Genomic DNA, 15,349 nt, shown 5'->3' on the forward strand with positions numbered 1-15,349 from the left:
TACTCCCATCTCCCATCTGGATCACTGAAGTCTGCGGAATCCAAACTTTCTTACAAACACCAGTCAAGCTTGTGAAAGAAAAAAACAGAAGCCATGCTGGGTGCTCTGAGTGATGGCCGCCACGTCGGAAGGTGCTTCTCTTTGGTGCTGAGCCACCAAAGAAGGCATGCTGCTATTTAGCCAGCTCCAGGCCTGTGGATAAGTCCACCGACTTATTTTGCTTTCACAGAAAGTTTGCAGGTTTGAAGTACAGTATGTATGCACGCATGGGGGTCTGCTGTGGCCAGGACTCTTTTACTATCAGAGCAACATCCGTATTTCAAGAGTGATCTTTATCTGCATTTCTAGTTGGCTGTCCCTTTTCTCGCAAAACACTTGCATCCCCTTCTAATGCCATGTTGGCGCGAAAACATCCCACAACTCAGCTATCCATTGCTAACAGCCAGGACACCTCCTCGTCATCATCTAAAGTCACATCTCCTCTTTCCCCAACATGATCAGTTGCAGTGCCCATGCTGGAAGTGAAAATCCCTAGGCAATTCAGAATCGGAGCGGTCTATGTGCTTGGTTAACTGGGGGAGGACCCATCATCCGAGTGGATGTTTTGAAGTGCTTACTAGAGAAGTTGTAGGCAGGCGTGGAGGCCGCTGATCGCCCCGCGGTGACTCGGGGACTGCGCGTCGCTCTGCGCCCGGTGGTTCGAGAAGTAGCAAAGAAACGTGCCGGGGCGCCCGTAGGCAGAGAAAAGCTCCGGCACCCCTCCCCAGCGGCACCTGGCAACAGAAACGTGCCTTCGCCGGCGGGAGGGGGGGAAGCAGTTTCGGGAAGCCGCGTCCCCCGCCCCCTGCTGTCCTCCGCTTGCCTCCCGGCGGCGGCGCCCCCCACCCGAGCCCCGCCGCCGCTGCCGCCGCGCTGTCCCCGCCTGCCGCCGCGCCTGGACAGCCCCCAGCTGCCGCGGGAACCCGCAGCCGGCGGGGGGGGAGGAGCGGAGCGAAGTGAAGCCACACTGCGCGGCTGCTCGCAGCCAGCCCGGCCGGCTCTGCGGGGAGGCGACTGCCGGAGCGGACTGCGGGGCGCGCCGGGCGGGGCCGCCTCCAGACCTCCCCTCCGCCCCCCCCGAGTCTCTCCCGCCGCCCCGCGGCATGGTCGCGCCCGCCCCGCCTCGCCCCCTCCTCGCTCCTGCCGCCCGCCGGGGCCAGCGGGAAGATGGATGGGCACGTCCTGGGCTGGATCGTCCTCATGTGGCTCACAGGTAGCAGCGGGCAGCAGCCCATTGAGCGGAGGGAGCACGGGCGTCCCGGTGGCCCCGATGTGCCTGTGCCGTGCTCCGCGGGGCTCTTCGCCTTTCTTCATGGGGAAAAGGGGATGTTTGGGGAGTTGCCCTGGCAGAATGCGGGAGGGCAGCTTCGGCGGGAGGGCAGCTTCGGCGGGAGCCAGCGTGAGGTGGCAGGGCTTGTCTGGGGCGTCCCGCGATGCAGTTTGCGGAGACTTCGCGGAGAGGGCTAGTCCCGCAGGGGACGGGAGGAGGCGGCCGGCGCCTCCTGCTTGCGCGGGCCCGGCCGTGGGGCCGAAGCAAGCTGGGGCTGGGGCATGTCCCGTGGATCCCTAGCGCTTCTGGGTGCGAGGCTGCTTGGGTCCCGGCGGCTCCAGCGAAGAGAGGAGCCGAGGAGAGGGGCGTTTGTGATGGGGAAGATAGGAGCAGGACTAGGGGGACAGAAGGAGTGCGGGGGTGCTGGAGTGGCCTTGGCTACGGTGCAGGGGGCATGGTGATAACCCTCCGCTCTCCCGCCCGCCCACGCTGGGCCGGGAACAATTGCAGGAACTTCTCCTTGCCCGATGTCCTAGCCGCGCACGCCGTCTAATAGAAGTGCGAGAGAAGGTTGCTCTGCTTCTGCCCCGGCTTCCAGGGGGGCAGGATCCGTCCTTCCCTGTAGTGGCCAGGCCTTTGTGAGGGCAGGACGGGATTGATGGCCCCCAGCGCGGCTCCCACACCGGCTCCTGCCCGGCCGGCTCCCACAGAGGTCGGGCATACTCTCTCAGCAAGGAGGAGGGGGAACCAGAGGGGAGAGGGGGCTCTGCGGTGGGAAGAGGGTGAAAAGGAGCTGGGCCTGAGGGCTGGACAACGAGGAAAGGAGAGGGTAGGGTCTACAGCGAAATAGAAGCGACAGAGTGTCTGGGAATCGGAGAGATTTGCCTCCACTGAGCCAGTGCAACATCCAAGCGCAGGCAGGAGCCGGAGGCTTTAGGAAAAGCTGGAGCAGGCAGACTTAGCCAGGCAGGCTGGTTACAGGCTGAAAGAAGCATCAGACACACTTGGATTAAGTGGCATATATCTCCCACCATAACCAATGTATCCCACAAAAAAGACCTCAGGCTCTTCCTGTTCAGATTTAGAATTCACGAGCAGTAAATTCGGCTTTTAGTCATAACACCTCTCTCCTACCACCCACCCATCGCTTTCCTTGCTTTTTCACTCTGAGTCATCTTCAACACTGGTGCCTGCCTACTGCTCCCTTCCAGGGTTTCATGGCCCCAGCTGGGACTTCATCAGCTTCCAGCTCATCCTCCCTCCTTGCCTCCGGGCCTCCCGGCCATTTGGCTGCTTCCAAACATGCCCCGCTTCACTGACTTGGTCTGGAGTGCCAGTGCACCTGCAAGTACTAGCACTCCTTTCCTACTAGCTATGGTAGTACACTGATAAATAGCATCTAGGGACTGCTAAAGGAATTCAGGGTGTAGATAAACATGACACTGCATTCCTCCCTCTTTTTAATGATCTGGACAAGTCTGGCTAAATCAGGACTTTAACATCAAGCTGAAAGGATGGGTTGTTGACACCGTTCATGCTCCGTTAAAGGTAGTTCGTGATTACTGGCAGCGACCGCTGTTTGGAGCATGCAAGGTCTATGCAGAGAGAGAGAGGGAGAGAGATACTGCTGCACTAGGAAAACCTTCCAGTCTCCTCTAGTCCTGGGATTTTGAGGCAGGACTGCGTGCTGCTGCCGCTGTCGACCGCCGGCAGGCAAAGGCTTCCGGCCGGCAACAGGTTAGCTGTAGCCTTGTGCTGAGATGGAGGCAGCTGGTGTCAGCTTGTTCTCCAGCCTCCCGTCCGCCGCTTCCCAGCGACAGATCAGGCTCTGCTGTCCTTTTTCACGGCCAAGAGAAAGCAAATAAGCAAAGGTGTGAGTGTGTATGTGTGTGCACAGAAAAGGGAGACAGGCTAGCAAACATGGATTCAAGATTTTCCTGTCCCCAGTGGCTGTGCAAAGGAATGAAAGGTAAGGAACCCTAATCCAGCCAGAGTGGTACACTCCACTCTGGTAAAGAGAAGTGGGGGTTGGGAGGTAGAGGGGCCAGAGTAAGAGACAGAGTGCAAGATGGGGAGGAAGCAGGGAGACAAAAGGGAGTAAGAATGAGAGGCTCTTGCCCCCTTCGCTCCCCCTTCTCTCCCTCCCTTCTCTCCCCCCACTCCCTCCTCGAGGTGGGCTGAGAAATTTCTAATCAGCACTCACAGTTCCTCTTCTCCCAGCAGTGATTCCTCTCCGTGCTTTGTTTGTCTTTAGTTTTTGGCTCTTTGCATTTATCTTTTGTTTGATTATGTGCATTGTGGTTTACTGCAGTTAAAAAAAGTCTGTGTGATGTTCAGTGGCTTTGGTCAGGCTTGTTTGCCTCCAGCCCTGCTCTCCCGTATGCCTAAAGCTGCTGTTTTAATGACAACAGCAAAGGGATGAAGAGCAGGTCATCCTTACTCCTTCCTGTGAAGTGAAAGGGTTTAGGAAATGCGTGGGACTGTGTTCTCTCTGCAGAAAAAGAAAGTACAATTTGTCAAGTATCCTTAAGCCCCATTGTGAAGCTGATTCTTGTAAACTACCCAGTGCAGCTTGATTCTCGAATGAATCCTCCCCTCATGGTTACCATTATTGTTACTGATGCTGTAATTCCCGATGCATATAAAACTACAGAGAAGTGTTGTGCTGGAAGCTGAGCTCCAGTTTTACTTACAGAACGAGCAGAGCAAAGTTTTGTCCACCTCATGACTCAAGCTTACAAAGACTGCAGGTGGAAGACTGCACATTGCATTGCGATCTGCTCTTCCTGATACATAATTTTTCACCACTAGTTTAGCAGTCAGTACCTGTTTACTCTCCCTATGCAGAAGAGTCATGGCAGTGCAGTGGTACAGTACAGAGCAGGGCAGGTAGATTTACAACCTCTATTTTCCAAGCCACACTTTATCAGAGCAGGCAGAGGGACATGCTGGAGCATGGTTATTTCCTGACCAACTGAGCAGACTTCTTGGGAAGCAAGGGAAATGGATGTTTTCTTTTTTATCTGCCTTAAAGTATTCATCTGACTTGCCTTGTCTGGTTGCACACAGCATAAGCATTGTGTAACTGGGAAGAAATCTCACATTTTCCTCCCTTTTTATTCCTGTGAGATCACTCTGAGTGATTCTGGCACCTGTGGAAAACCCTGTGCCATCCCAAGGATTGGTGTTATGTCTCAGTGTTAAAAGGCTTGGAGAGGCTCTTCCCATTCCTTTTCCTTCATTCTTGGGCTTCTGGTGGTAATGAGTTCCTTTGTGATAGTTCTGGGACTGATTTCTGGGGTAGCAAACAAGACTGTAGACTAGGAGCCATCTGACAATGGTGACAGCTCTCAGGGGGATTTGATCTGGTGGTCAAAACTGAGATAATTGCTCTGGAAAGATTCAGGGTGAACTTTGTGAATGTGTGAAAGGGCCAGGTTGTACAAGTGTAGTGAGCACAGGTAAGCTGATGAAGGGAGACCAATGACTAGAAAACCCCATGAAATGTCCAGAAAGATGTCTTGTGGAAAGCCCTTACACAGTCCTTGCCATTTCAGAGCTTTGTACTTTAGCTGGAGAAGTCAGGAACTGGAGTGTCTGGCAGACAGCATCACAGAGAATGGGGAATAGCAAGGAACAGTCCAACATGTACTGTGGTCAGCTTACAGAGCCTGAGCTGTGTCCTACATGGAGTGTTTGTGTGCTGAGAGTCTGTGCTGTGAGTGATGGCTGTGTGCAAGGCCATGCCTTTCCCTGGCTGCTTTGGTTTTGTCCCTTTCCAGATCAAGCAGTTAGGGAGCTGAGATTCTCATTTTTGCTATGGAGCTGTAAAAAGCAGTACTGTGCTTTCACCTCAGATGCAGCTGACCTATTTAGGCACTAGTTTCTTACTGTCTAAAAAAGTTGACAGTTGGTGGCTAGAGAGCTAAGAACAGAAGTGTGATAGGAACCAGAGCAAGACATCCAATTAATTTCCCATAAGCCACTCAACACAATCTGATGGTGATAGCTTTTGCTGATAAATTGCATTTATTTGATTTAGTCCAGCATGAGCAGGCAAGAATCTGTAGCACACAATCTCAGGGAGACCATTATCTCTCCATTCACCTGTTTACACATCTATCATCTCTGACCTTTCAGGCTTGAAGCCCAGGTCTTGCACTTCCTGTTTCAGGCTTGATCCATGCTTGGAAGTGTGGATGGTGTGACTGTGTATGGTCTGCTGGTATTCAGCAGTAGGGGAAAGAACACTTTATTTGATGCAGAGTAGCCAAGGCACAAAAAAGAAAGATGTATCACTCTTTTACCTCTTGTAAAGGGGTTTACTTTGCTTGGGAAAGTGATATAAACTACCCTGGGACCACTGTCTCTTACCAATCAATGTATACTTTTCTTCCAAAGCCCTTTGGTGTAGCCTAGGAGTAGTTTTTCTGAGATGCCTTCCATTCTCCTGTGTGCACAACTGCCACTCCTGTCAATAAAGGTACCTAAAACTGGAGGGTGTAATTTTTGTCATTTTGTAGCATCAGCTGTACTGCCTCAGGCAAGTGGTAGCAAAAGCCAAGTAACTGCCAAGAAAGAGAAGTGGTGCATGCATGGGTATGGAGACACTTGCTGATCTGAAGAATAATGTCTGCTGCCTGCTTTTGGACTCAAATCTTATGCACTAGAAGGATGCAGTCTGAGACTTACTACACTGAGCTACAGTGCTTGGCTTTGAGATTAGTGCTTCAGATCAACTTTATTCTAACTAGGTGATCTTTAAAGTCCCTTCCAACCCAACTGTTCTGTGATTCTATTCATAAAGGCTACCATAAGGCTGTGTAGTGAAGGTGAATCTTCCTGGGATGAGATTGAACACATCCAAGTGCCGGGTTCTACACGTTGGCCACAACAACCCCAGGCAGAGCTACAGGCTGGGGTCAGAGTGGCTGCAGAGCAGCCAGGTAGAAAGGGACCTGGGGGTGCTGGTTGACAGGAGGCTGAATGTGAGCCAGCAGTGTGTGCAGCTGGCCAAGAAGGCCAATGACATCCTGGCCTGCATCAGGAATAGTGTGGCCAGCAGGAGCAGGGAAGTCATTGTGCCCTGTACTCAGCACTGGTCAGGCCACACCTTGGGTCCTGTGTCCAGTTCTGGGCTCCTCAGTTTAGGAAAGATGTTGAGTTGCTGGAAGGTGTCCAGAGAAGGGCAACAAAGCTGGGGAGGGTTCTGGAGCACACCCCTGTGAGGAGAGGCTGAGGGAGCTGGGGTTGCTTAGCCTGGAGAAGAGGAGGCTCAGGGGAGACCTTCTTGCTCTCTCCAACTCCCTGAAGGGAGATTGTAGCCAGATGGGGGTTGGTCTCTTCTCCCAGGCAACCAGCACCAGAACAAGAGGACACAGTCTCAAGCTGTGCCAGGGGAGGTTTAGGTTGGAGATTACGAAGAAATTCTTCACAGAGAGAGTGATTGGCCATTGGAATGTGCTGCCCAGGGAGGTGGTGGAGTTATCATCACTGGAGGTGTTTAGGAGGAGACTTGATGGGGTGCTTGGTGCCATGGTTTAGTTGAGTAGATGGTGTTGGATGATGGGTTGGACTTGATGATCTCAAAGGTCTTTTCCAACCTGGTCTATTCTATTCTATCCCATCCCATCCTATCCTATCCTATCCTATCCAGCCTCAGAGGGCAATTGAAAAGTAAGTCACCACCTTTCAGCTGCCTTCTCTCTTTACTTGTGGAAGGTTCTTGGGAAGATCAGGCTCGCAAGGCCCAGGTGCTCCCCTACAAATATCTCTTGTATAATCACTTACTGGAGTTTTCTTTATCCCCCACTAAAATGTATTAGTGATAGTTTGTCTGTAATGCTGATTGCAGAATTTGAATGCTTCATCTGAGGATAGTTTAGGAAAATAATTGGAGAAAGGGGATAAATAGTGCAGATGTGAAGCAGACAATCCCCACACAATTATATTTCTGAAGTGTGTTGGTTTTTAAGCTGGTTCTCTGGGAGTGTGTGTGTACACATGCACAGGCACACAAACCCATAGGTTCTGCCCGTTTCTGAAGGGTATCTGTGTTTTTAAGATGCACCTGATCAATCAGAACTCTTTGCAGACCTCTTTCTGTGGATACAGGAGGACAAGAAAGAAGGAGAACAGAATTAGGAGAACAGAATTGTCACATAATCATGACCCCCCCCCTTCCCCCCCCAGGCAGATTTTTCTGGTGCAAGTTCAAACATCGTGAGTTTCACAATGAATAGGTTGCTTTGCTGAAGCGCTGGAATTCCATTTCCGTGATGACTTTGAAATAAGGCCTAATCTTGCTTGTCTGCATTAGTCAAAACACAGCAGAGCACAATTAACTTTCTTTTTTAGTGCTACTTGTGTTAGACTAGACAAAGAGCTACCACGGTGCTGCCACGAAGCTTGTCATCCTTTTCATCGCATCCCTCACTCTTTGTTTGTGACTCTGCCGTATAAACAGCCCAGAGTTCTGTCCTGGGATGCTTTTTTTAAGTCTTGGCTAGTCTCTTGAAGACTTTTGAGGTCAGGAGTTTCTTCTTGAAGTTGAGGCAATCCCTAAGCAGCCCTCTGTAATTCACAGGCATGGACCTAAGTGGTGGTCCTCAGGCGGTGGAACATCCTGTCGGCGTTTTTGATGGACGCCGTCACGGCCCTGACATGAACGGATTCCAATCACTCTTTTTTTTTTTTGGCAGAGGAAATAACAGGTGTATAATTTCCCAGTTCAGCCATGTATAATTGTATATAATTTGACTTAAATAGACCTACCTAGAGTTTTCACTGCTCCAGTCTCTCAAGCACTGTGTTGCTCTTAGGTGCTATTTCTGGAAAGGATCCTAAAATAATACTTCAAAAGTTACTAAAGAGCTTGAGATAGGATATAGAAGGTGCCAGATAATTTACAATGCATCTCCAGAGTGCTCTTGGGTGGAAAAAGAATTCCTGTGTTTTCCCAAAAGCTGCTTTTCTTGATACAGACATTCACATGTGGGTAGGGTGGGGGGAGTTAGCCAGAGGAGAATTTGCTACAGTGCGGCTAATCATTTATTAAAGCGGTTCCTGGCTTGCCAAACTCATTAATCTCATTAACAGGGAAGGAAGGCTATGGTGCAGGGTTAGCTGAAAGCACTGTGTTTATAAGCAGTGTACTTCGCTCACAAGGGAAAGATTTAAATATCCCCTGTGTCACTGTTTTATCCCTGAAGTGGTGTGAGGAGTCACTTGATCGGTTTGTGTCACATGCTGGAGCAGATGTTGGTCAGTTAGAGGGCAGAAGGGCTCTGCAGAGGGACCTCGACCCACTGGACAGATGGCGGAGTCCAACGGGATGGCATTCAACAAGTCCAAGTGCCAGGTGCTGCACTTTGGCCAGAGCAACCCCATGCAGAGCTACAGGCTGGGGTCAGAGTGGCTGGAGAGCTGCCAAACAGAGAGGGACCTGGGGGTACTGATTGACAGCTGCCTAAACATGAGCCAGCAGTGTGCCCAGGTGGCCAATAGGGCCAATGGCATCCTGGCCTGCATCAGGAATAGTGTGGCCAGCAGGAGCAGGGAAGTCATTGTGCCCCTGGAATCTGCATTGGTTAGGCCACACCTTGAGTCCTGTGTCCAGTTCTGGGCCCCTCAGTTTAAGAAGGACATTGAGACACTTGAAGGTGTCCAGAGAAGGGCAACAAGGCTGGGGAGAGGCCTTGAGCACAGCCCTGTGAGGAGAGGCTGAGGGAGCTGGGGTTGTTTAGCCTGGAGAAGAGGAGGCTCAGGGGTGACCTCATTGCCCTCTACAACTACCTGAAAGGTGGCTGTAGCCAGGAAGGGGTTGGTCTCTTCTCCCAGGCAACCAGCTCCAGAACAAGGGGACACAGTCTCAAGCTGTGCCAGGGGAGGTTTAGACTCGAGGTGAGGAGAAAGTTCTTCACTGAGCGAGTCGTTCGTCATTGGGATGTGCTGCCCAGGGAGGTGGTGGAGTCACCGTCCCTGGAGGTGTTCAAGAGGGGATTGGACGTGGCACTTGGTGCCATGGTCTAGTCATGAGGTCTGTGGAGACAGGTTGGACTCCAGGATCCTCGAGGTCTCTTCCAGCCTTAGTGATACTGTGATACTGGCTTTGGCCCTGGAGTGCATGGGGTCAGATACAGAGTTGCCAGGTAGAAGTCTGGCCTGCACCCGTTTGTTTCTCAAGGTGTTCCTCATGTCTCTTGCATTCAGATGCAGCTGGGGAGTCAGGAGTCTTTGGGGAACAGAGAGTAAAACAGTGTTACCGCTTGGTTCACCTTGAGAAGCAAGTGTTGATGTTCTCAGTGCTGCATGGCCCCCACATTTCTGCCCCTCTAGGCCCTGGGAACAGGCCTGGCAGAAATGTCCCAGCTCACACTTCTTGACTTCTCTTTCCCCCTTCACCGTGGGATAATGGAGGAGCTGCCTCATGCCTCTGCCTCTCTGGGAGAGCATCTTGTTGGGACCACTGCTGTGTTTTTCGCTCCTCTGGGGGACACCCACGTGTCAGCATTTAGCTTTGCATCCAGGCTCTTCTGGCAAAACTAGTGACATCTCCTGTGTAATTTCTGTATGGCACAAGTACAACGTGCATGATGTCCTATATTCCTTCTGTGCATAATGCAGCATTCCTGTGCAAGTGCCATGGCACCCTTGTGCCTTCACATAGGAGTCCCCAGGGTGAAATCCTGCCAAGATCAGTTACTCTGCTAGTATCAGTGGCTGCCTTGCCTCGCTGAAATATGCTTTCCCCTAGGTTCTGTCCATACTTTTTCTCCCCTGACTGGTATTTATAGACTTCATGGAGATTTGTAGTTTGAACATTGATAGCTTGTTGAGATGAATATTCAGTGTTGGTCCAGCATCTTCACTTTCTTTTGGTTCTGACTGCTGACTATGAGGTCTCTGCTTATTTTTGCTTTTCAGGTGTGCAGCTGTCTCCAACTTAACCTTGTCCCTTCACGCCCGTGGTTGTCATACTCCTGCTGCATTTATTGCTCTCCATCTGCTTTAAGCTCCAGTGCTTTAGTCTATGCCTTTCCCCTCCTCCCTTCCCATCCTAAAGATATCTCCTGTCATTTTGCTTTGTTTTGCCAGCTCCCATCTCCTTTTCATCTCTAGTTTCTATAGTGGGTGGTTTATTTTTTCTGACTCCATTTCCTCTCATCTCTACACTGTTTCTTAGTTGCCTGCAACCTGGCTCCAGCCCTTTGAAATTATTTTGACCTAGGCTGAGACACCTTCTTCAATTTGTTCCAGCTGAATGTAAGCTTCCTGCTTCCATGATTGTCATCCTGCTTACCCTTCTGCTTCCTATACCCTGATACTTTATCTGTACTCTGTTTTGTTACTTCTTGGCATATGCCCTTCTGTCCTGCTGCTTTCCAACATTATGAAGCCTTACTTTGTCCTCAGTGTTTTATTCCTTCCCAAATTTCCCCTTAGTCCACTAGTCCCTCCTGATGTTATATAAACATCCTCCTCTTCTGCTCCATTCTCTTGCATGTTTCTTTGTGTCTTGCCCTCTTTTTCACTGTATGCTGCTCTGGGCTGTGGGGTATGTGGTAATGGGGTGTAGGCCATGATCCCCATCTCCCATACTGGAACTAGTTTCTCTTACAAACCCACTGGCTACTGCTCCTCAGCTGCAGAGTGTGCTCCTGGTTACAAACTTAATTCCTTGCTTCTGGGGTGTTTGTGTTCCTCCACAGGCTGGCACATCCCTGCTTGGGAAAGTGTCAGCATGTGTTTCCAGTGTTGTGTAAGTGCTCTCAGTCGCTGCTGCCTGCAGTGCAAGAAGGAGGGGAGCAATGAAGGGCATGCCTGTGAGGTTTGAGCCATGCTGCTGCGGGTAGATGGAGCACCTCACTCTCCTGAGGGCTCTCTGCTGACATTGCTCACTGACTCTCAGCTTCTCCCTAAGCTACACAAGGATGTGGTAGCAGTCCCATGCATCTTCTCTGAAGTCTTAATATATCAGCTTCAGGATGCAGGTCTGCTGTCAGCTGGTAGATAATCGTTGCATGTAGAGATCCATCTCCTCCCTGGGAATGTGAATAACTTGAGTGTTTGGGCCATTTTTCTCCACACCTCCCACACAGAGCAGTTTCTCTCAGTGCTACATGCCAGCCCTGGCAGGAGCTCTGCAATTTGGATCTGCTTCTTCATGCATCTCTAGAGTTTGGCAGAGCAGTCAGCACTAACTGGGCACCAGTGTGCTGTGGGCTGGGCCAGACACTGTGCGACCCAACTTTTAAAGTGGAGGTGTGGTGCTGCCTAGATTGGGAGGGGGGTGGCTTTTTCTGTGTTGGGATTCTCATTGAACTCTCTCCCCTTGTATGGCCTGATGTTGAAGTGGAATATGGCCAACCCTAAAATATCTCTTCTGTATCTGTGAACCTGCCACAGAAGCTATGAATTGCCACACCAACGTGTTGGAGTCTTCTACGGAGCCTAAGGATACCACATTTGAGCCCTCAGCCCCATCATGCTGTGTTTTTCTTTGTGGCTGTAGGCTGTGAATAAAGCAAAATTCTGCTGCTAACATCTGTGCTTACATACACTGAGGAGTGTTGCACTGTAGCACCTGAAACACAGACAGGTTTTAATGTTATGCATGCGGGGAGAGTGATGCCTTGATAAAAATGCAGTAGCTTCCTGTTTAAGCAATGCCAAAGCATATGACACTCATGTTTTTGTCTTCTAGTTGAGGTGGAAGGGCTGCAAGTCACTGTGCCTGAGAAGAAGAAGGTGGCAATGTTGTTTCAGCCTGCTCTGCTTCGCTGCCATTTCTCTACTTCTTCCACCCAGCCAGCTGTGGTACAGTGGAGGTTTAAATCTTACTGCCAGGACCGGATGGGAGAAGCTTTGGGTATGGTGACTTCTGGTTTACAAACAATGAGCAAGAGAAACCTGGACTGGGATCCCTACTTGGACTGTGTGGACAGCAGGAGGACAGTCCGTGTCGTGGCTTCCAAGCAAGGATCTGCCATCACTATAGGGGACTTCTATAAGGAAAGGGATATCAGCATTGTCCACGGTAACTCTCTTACTCCAGTGATTATTGGTGGGGCTTGGAATGGACCCTTAGCAGTTTGGGATACTGGAGGCTGTCAGTAATTGTTCAGTTAACTCCCTTAGAAAACACTGCTGGAAGGGAGCTGTTGTGTGTCAGACATATAGGAGTCAACCAACCGTCCCCTAGCCCCGAAGGCTCTTCCCTCTGCCCAAATCCATTCAGGTCTTCAATTCTGATACAGTATTATTTTCCCTTTGATGAAATGGAAGGTTTTGATTCCTGGCTTCTGCATATTGCTCTTCATATGGGTTTTCATTAAGACAGGGATGCCAGCAAGATGAGTGCAGTCTTTGTGGGCTAGATTATTCTTCCTTGCAGCCTCCACTGATGTTTTCTTCCTTAGTTCCAAAATACTATAATTATCCTATGTCTCATGTTTGCTCAGCTCTGGGGTTCACCACCTTACCTTGTCATGAGCCTGAACCTGCAAAGCCTTGGGCACTGTGAAGGGAAGAGATTTCCATGAGGTCAAGTTGTGTGGAGATGAGGGTTGGCAGAGTCCTTAAACATTTGGTCTGGAAGTCCATGTGAGAAACCTTGCCCTCAAAAGTGCAAGGCTTCTGCTTGACTCAGGAGGCCACCTCACCAGAAGGGGAGAGTCTTTGGTGAGGAAAGCACATGATGGGGAGTATTTTCCTTTGTAGCCATGTAACCTATTTGGTGGTTGACTGAAGCGCTGTAGTGAGACGCTGTCTAAGCCCTTCTTGCGCAGTATGGATACTCTTGGGACCCCAGGCCTCAGGTGATAGGAAGGACAGAATGTGACATTAGTTGCCCCTTCTCTTGGCACTTGCAGAGTGAGCTGCCTCTGTGGCATTAGCCTGCCTTCCCATGTAAAGCCACAGAGTCCTGAGCCTGTTGTTTTTCCCCCGGTTCTGTGATACTCTGGATGAGGTTAACACCTCTTCTTGACAGGGAGATAAAATGGATTTGGGACACAGAGAGGGATGCAATTCCTTCAATGCTTCACTGCTCCTATAGATGTTGGAAGGAAAGTCTGATGTTTCTTTTTTGCCTTTTAGATGCAGATCTTCAGATTGGGAAGCTGATGTGGGGAGACAGTGGGCTCTATTACTGCCTTATCATTACACCGGATGATGTGGAGGGCAAGAATGAAGAATCAGTGGAGCTGCTTGTGCTTGGTAAGCTCCTTTGTTGGATTCCTTTTTTCAGCATCTAGCTGATGCTTCTTCCCTTCTGCTCTCTGTCTCTCTCTACATTTCTGTGCACCATATTACTATGGGTGTAAGATCTATGTAAAACAGTCCCCTCGGTACCTTCGCCGTTGCCTTGCACCTTGTGCAGTCATTCACACCTAGGCAGAGCGGGTGGCAAATGCTACAAAACCAGAATAGTAATGTTTACACCCACACCACTCACACATTGCACAGGCATAAATGACTACAGAAAGTGCAGGGCTGTGGAAAGTCAGAACCCTTGTTTCTTAAGGCATAAACCCATGAAATTGCAGCAGAGTACTCACTGGAGACAGAGTCTTTTAAAAATAGACACCCAGAAGACATTCAGTCATATGCTGTTGGCAGTCTTTTATCTCTGCCTTTGTATCCCACTCCTCTGACCTGCGAGGGTGTCGAGAGGCACTGTGGTTTATCTGCTTGAGTGTGTCAGTTTGGGATATTTTTCTGTTTGCCTGATTGTAGTTGTCCAGTTGGAGCTGCAGTTTCACAGTGAGCCTAATCAGCTTAGGCTCATGCTGCCACTGAAGGGGTCTGTTCTCTCTGCACTGTGCTTCTGCTTAACTCCTCGAGTAATGTGGTGAGCAGGGTCAGTTTCTTTTCTGTTTGCAGAGTTAGTTTTCAGTAATGGCTTCCATAATCCAGCTCACTGTAAAGGTCAAAAAAAATCACCTACCCCAGCTAGTGGAGAAAAGCAGGGACATCTTTTTGACACTGCCTTGAGCTAGCTGTAGTACTTCACGGTTAGAATGCCCCAGGCGAGGAGGATGAGTTTCCCCCGAGTAACTTTAAGACCTGCTGACAGCAGGGCTTGTCTGTCAGCATCCTTGCATGGTTCTTGAGTGTACAGATTCTGTACATCCTGTGAAGGAAATTTGAAGAAGCTTGGGTCTGTAGTGTGAAGGTGATTTGTGAGGTGTATGGAAGAACATGTCTGTTAAGTGTCCTGCTGGGGTCAGAGTTAAACAGAGATCTATATTTGAGCCTGTAGTTGTCATTACAAACCAAACCAGATTGAGTGCTTGACTGAATATAACAGTGCCATCACCTCCTCTCACTCCTTCAGGTGTCAGTCAAGCAATGGACAACTGGAGAATGTGTTCCTCCAGGAAACAGTGTCATACCCCTGTGTAAATTGGTATCATGAGTTGGTTTTAACAGGCACAAGACTGACATGTTCAGCGGAGGTTATCTCTGCCAGCTGGCAGTTGTAGCTGTCATGTAGCCTCTCCAAAGAACCTGTCTGTGACTCTGGTTATGGGTTGCTGAATTTTGTCCCTTCTTCACCTTCCTGTCCAGGATTTGATGTCTTCCTCTTATATGTGTCTACAACTGCTCAGACACCAGTGATGAAACAGTGCCATGGTAACAGGAAGATTCTATTTTTCGGTGTGTGTGTAAGACTACATATGAGGAGAAAACAAAGAAATCTCCTTCTCTGAAGTTGGATTGATGGTGTCCCCAGATCCAGTTCATTGTGGTTGTATTGAGCAGGCACATGTAGCTTAGGCTGCATCACCTTGACCACATTTGCTTTTCTGTGCACCACAGCCTGTGGATCTGACCTTGCACTACATGAAGCACTCTGCTAAGTTTGGCAGCGTCATGAAAGCATTCTTGTCGTGGGCATACTTCGTTCTGCCTCATGCTGTTCAGTGCAGCTTGTGTGTATTTCTTTTCCTAGGTAGTGTGTATGAAGGCAGCATTCCAGCTTTTGGAGCAGTTCCACATTACCTAGCTATTTTCCCTCCTCCCTTGTTTTCTCTC

The 15,349-nt window shown here is 49.9% G+C and overlaps 1 protein-coding gene across 3 annotated transcripts in view; it reads left to right on the forward strand.

The window, feature by feature from the left end:
- Positions 1-853: 853 nt before the first annotated feature.
- The window catches only part of ILDR2 (immunoglobulin like domain containing receptor 2), a 44,922-nt gene continuing 30,426 nt past the window's right edge, over positions 854-15,349 (forward strand). The window contains exons 1-3 of one of the 3 annotated variants that reach the window (XM_054166103.1): positions 854-1,252; positions 12,015-12,347; positions 13,409-13,528. In XM_054166103.1, coding sequence (XP_054022078.1) covers positions 1,207-1,252; positions 12,015-12,347; positions 13,409-13,528 — 499 coding nt within the window. In that variant the 5' untranslated portion in view covers positions 854-1,206. The remainder of the gene's footprint in view (positions 1,253-12,014; positions 12,348-13,408; positions 13,529-15,349) is intronic. The other 2 variants (XM_054166104.1, XM_054166105.1) reach the window with 2 other exon arrangements.

The sequence above is a fragment of the Dryobates pubescens genome, chromosome 12, assembly GCF_014839835.1.
Source record: "Dryobates pubescens isolate bDryPub1 chromosome 12, bDryPub1.pri, whole genome shotgun sequence".
Taxonomy (NCBI): Eukaryota; Metazoa; Chordata; class Aves; order Piciformes; family Picidae; genus Dryobates; species Dryobates pubescens.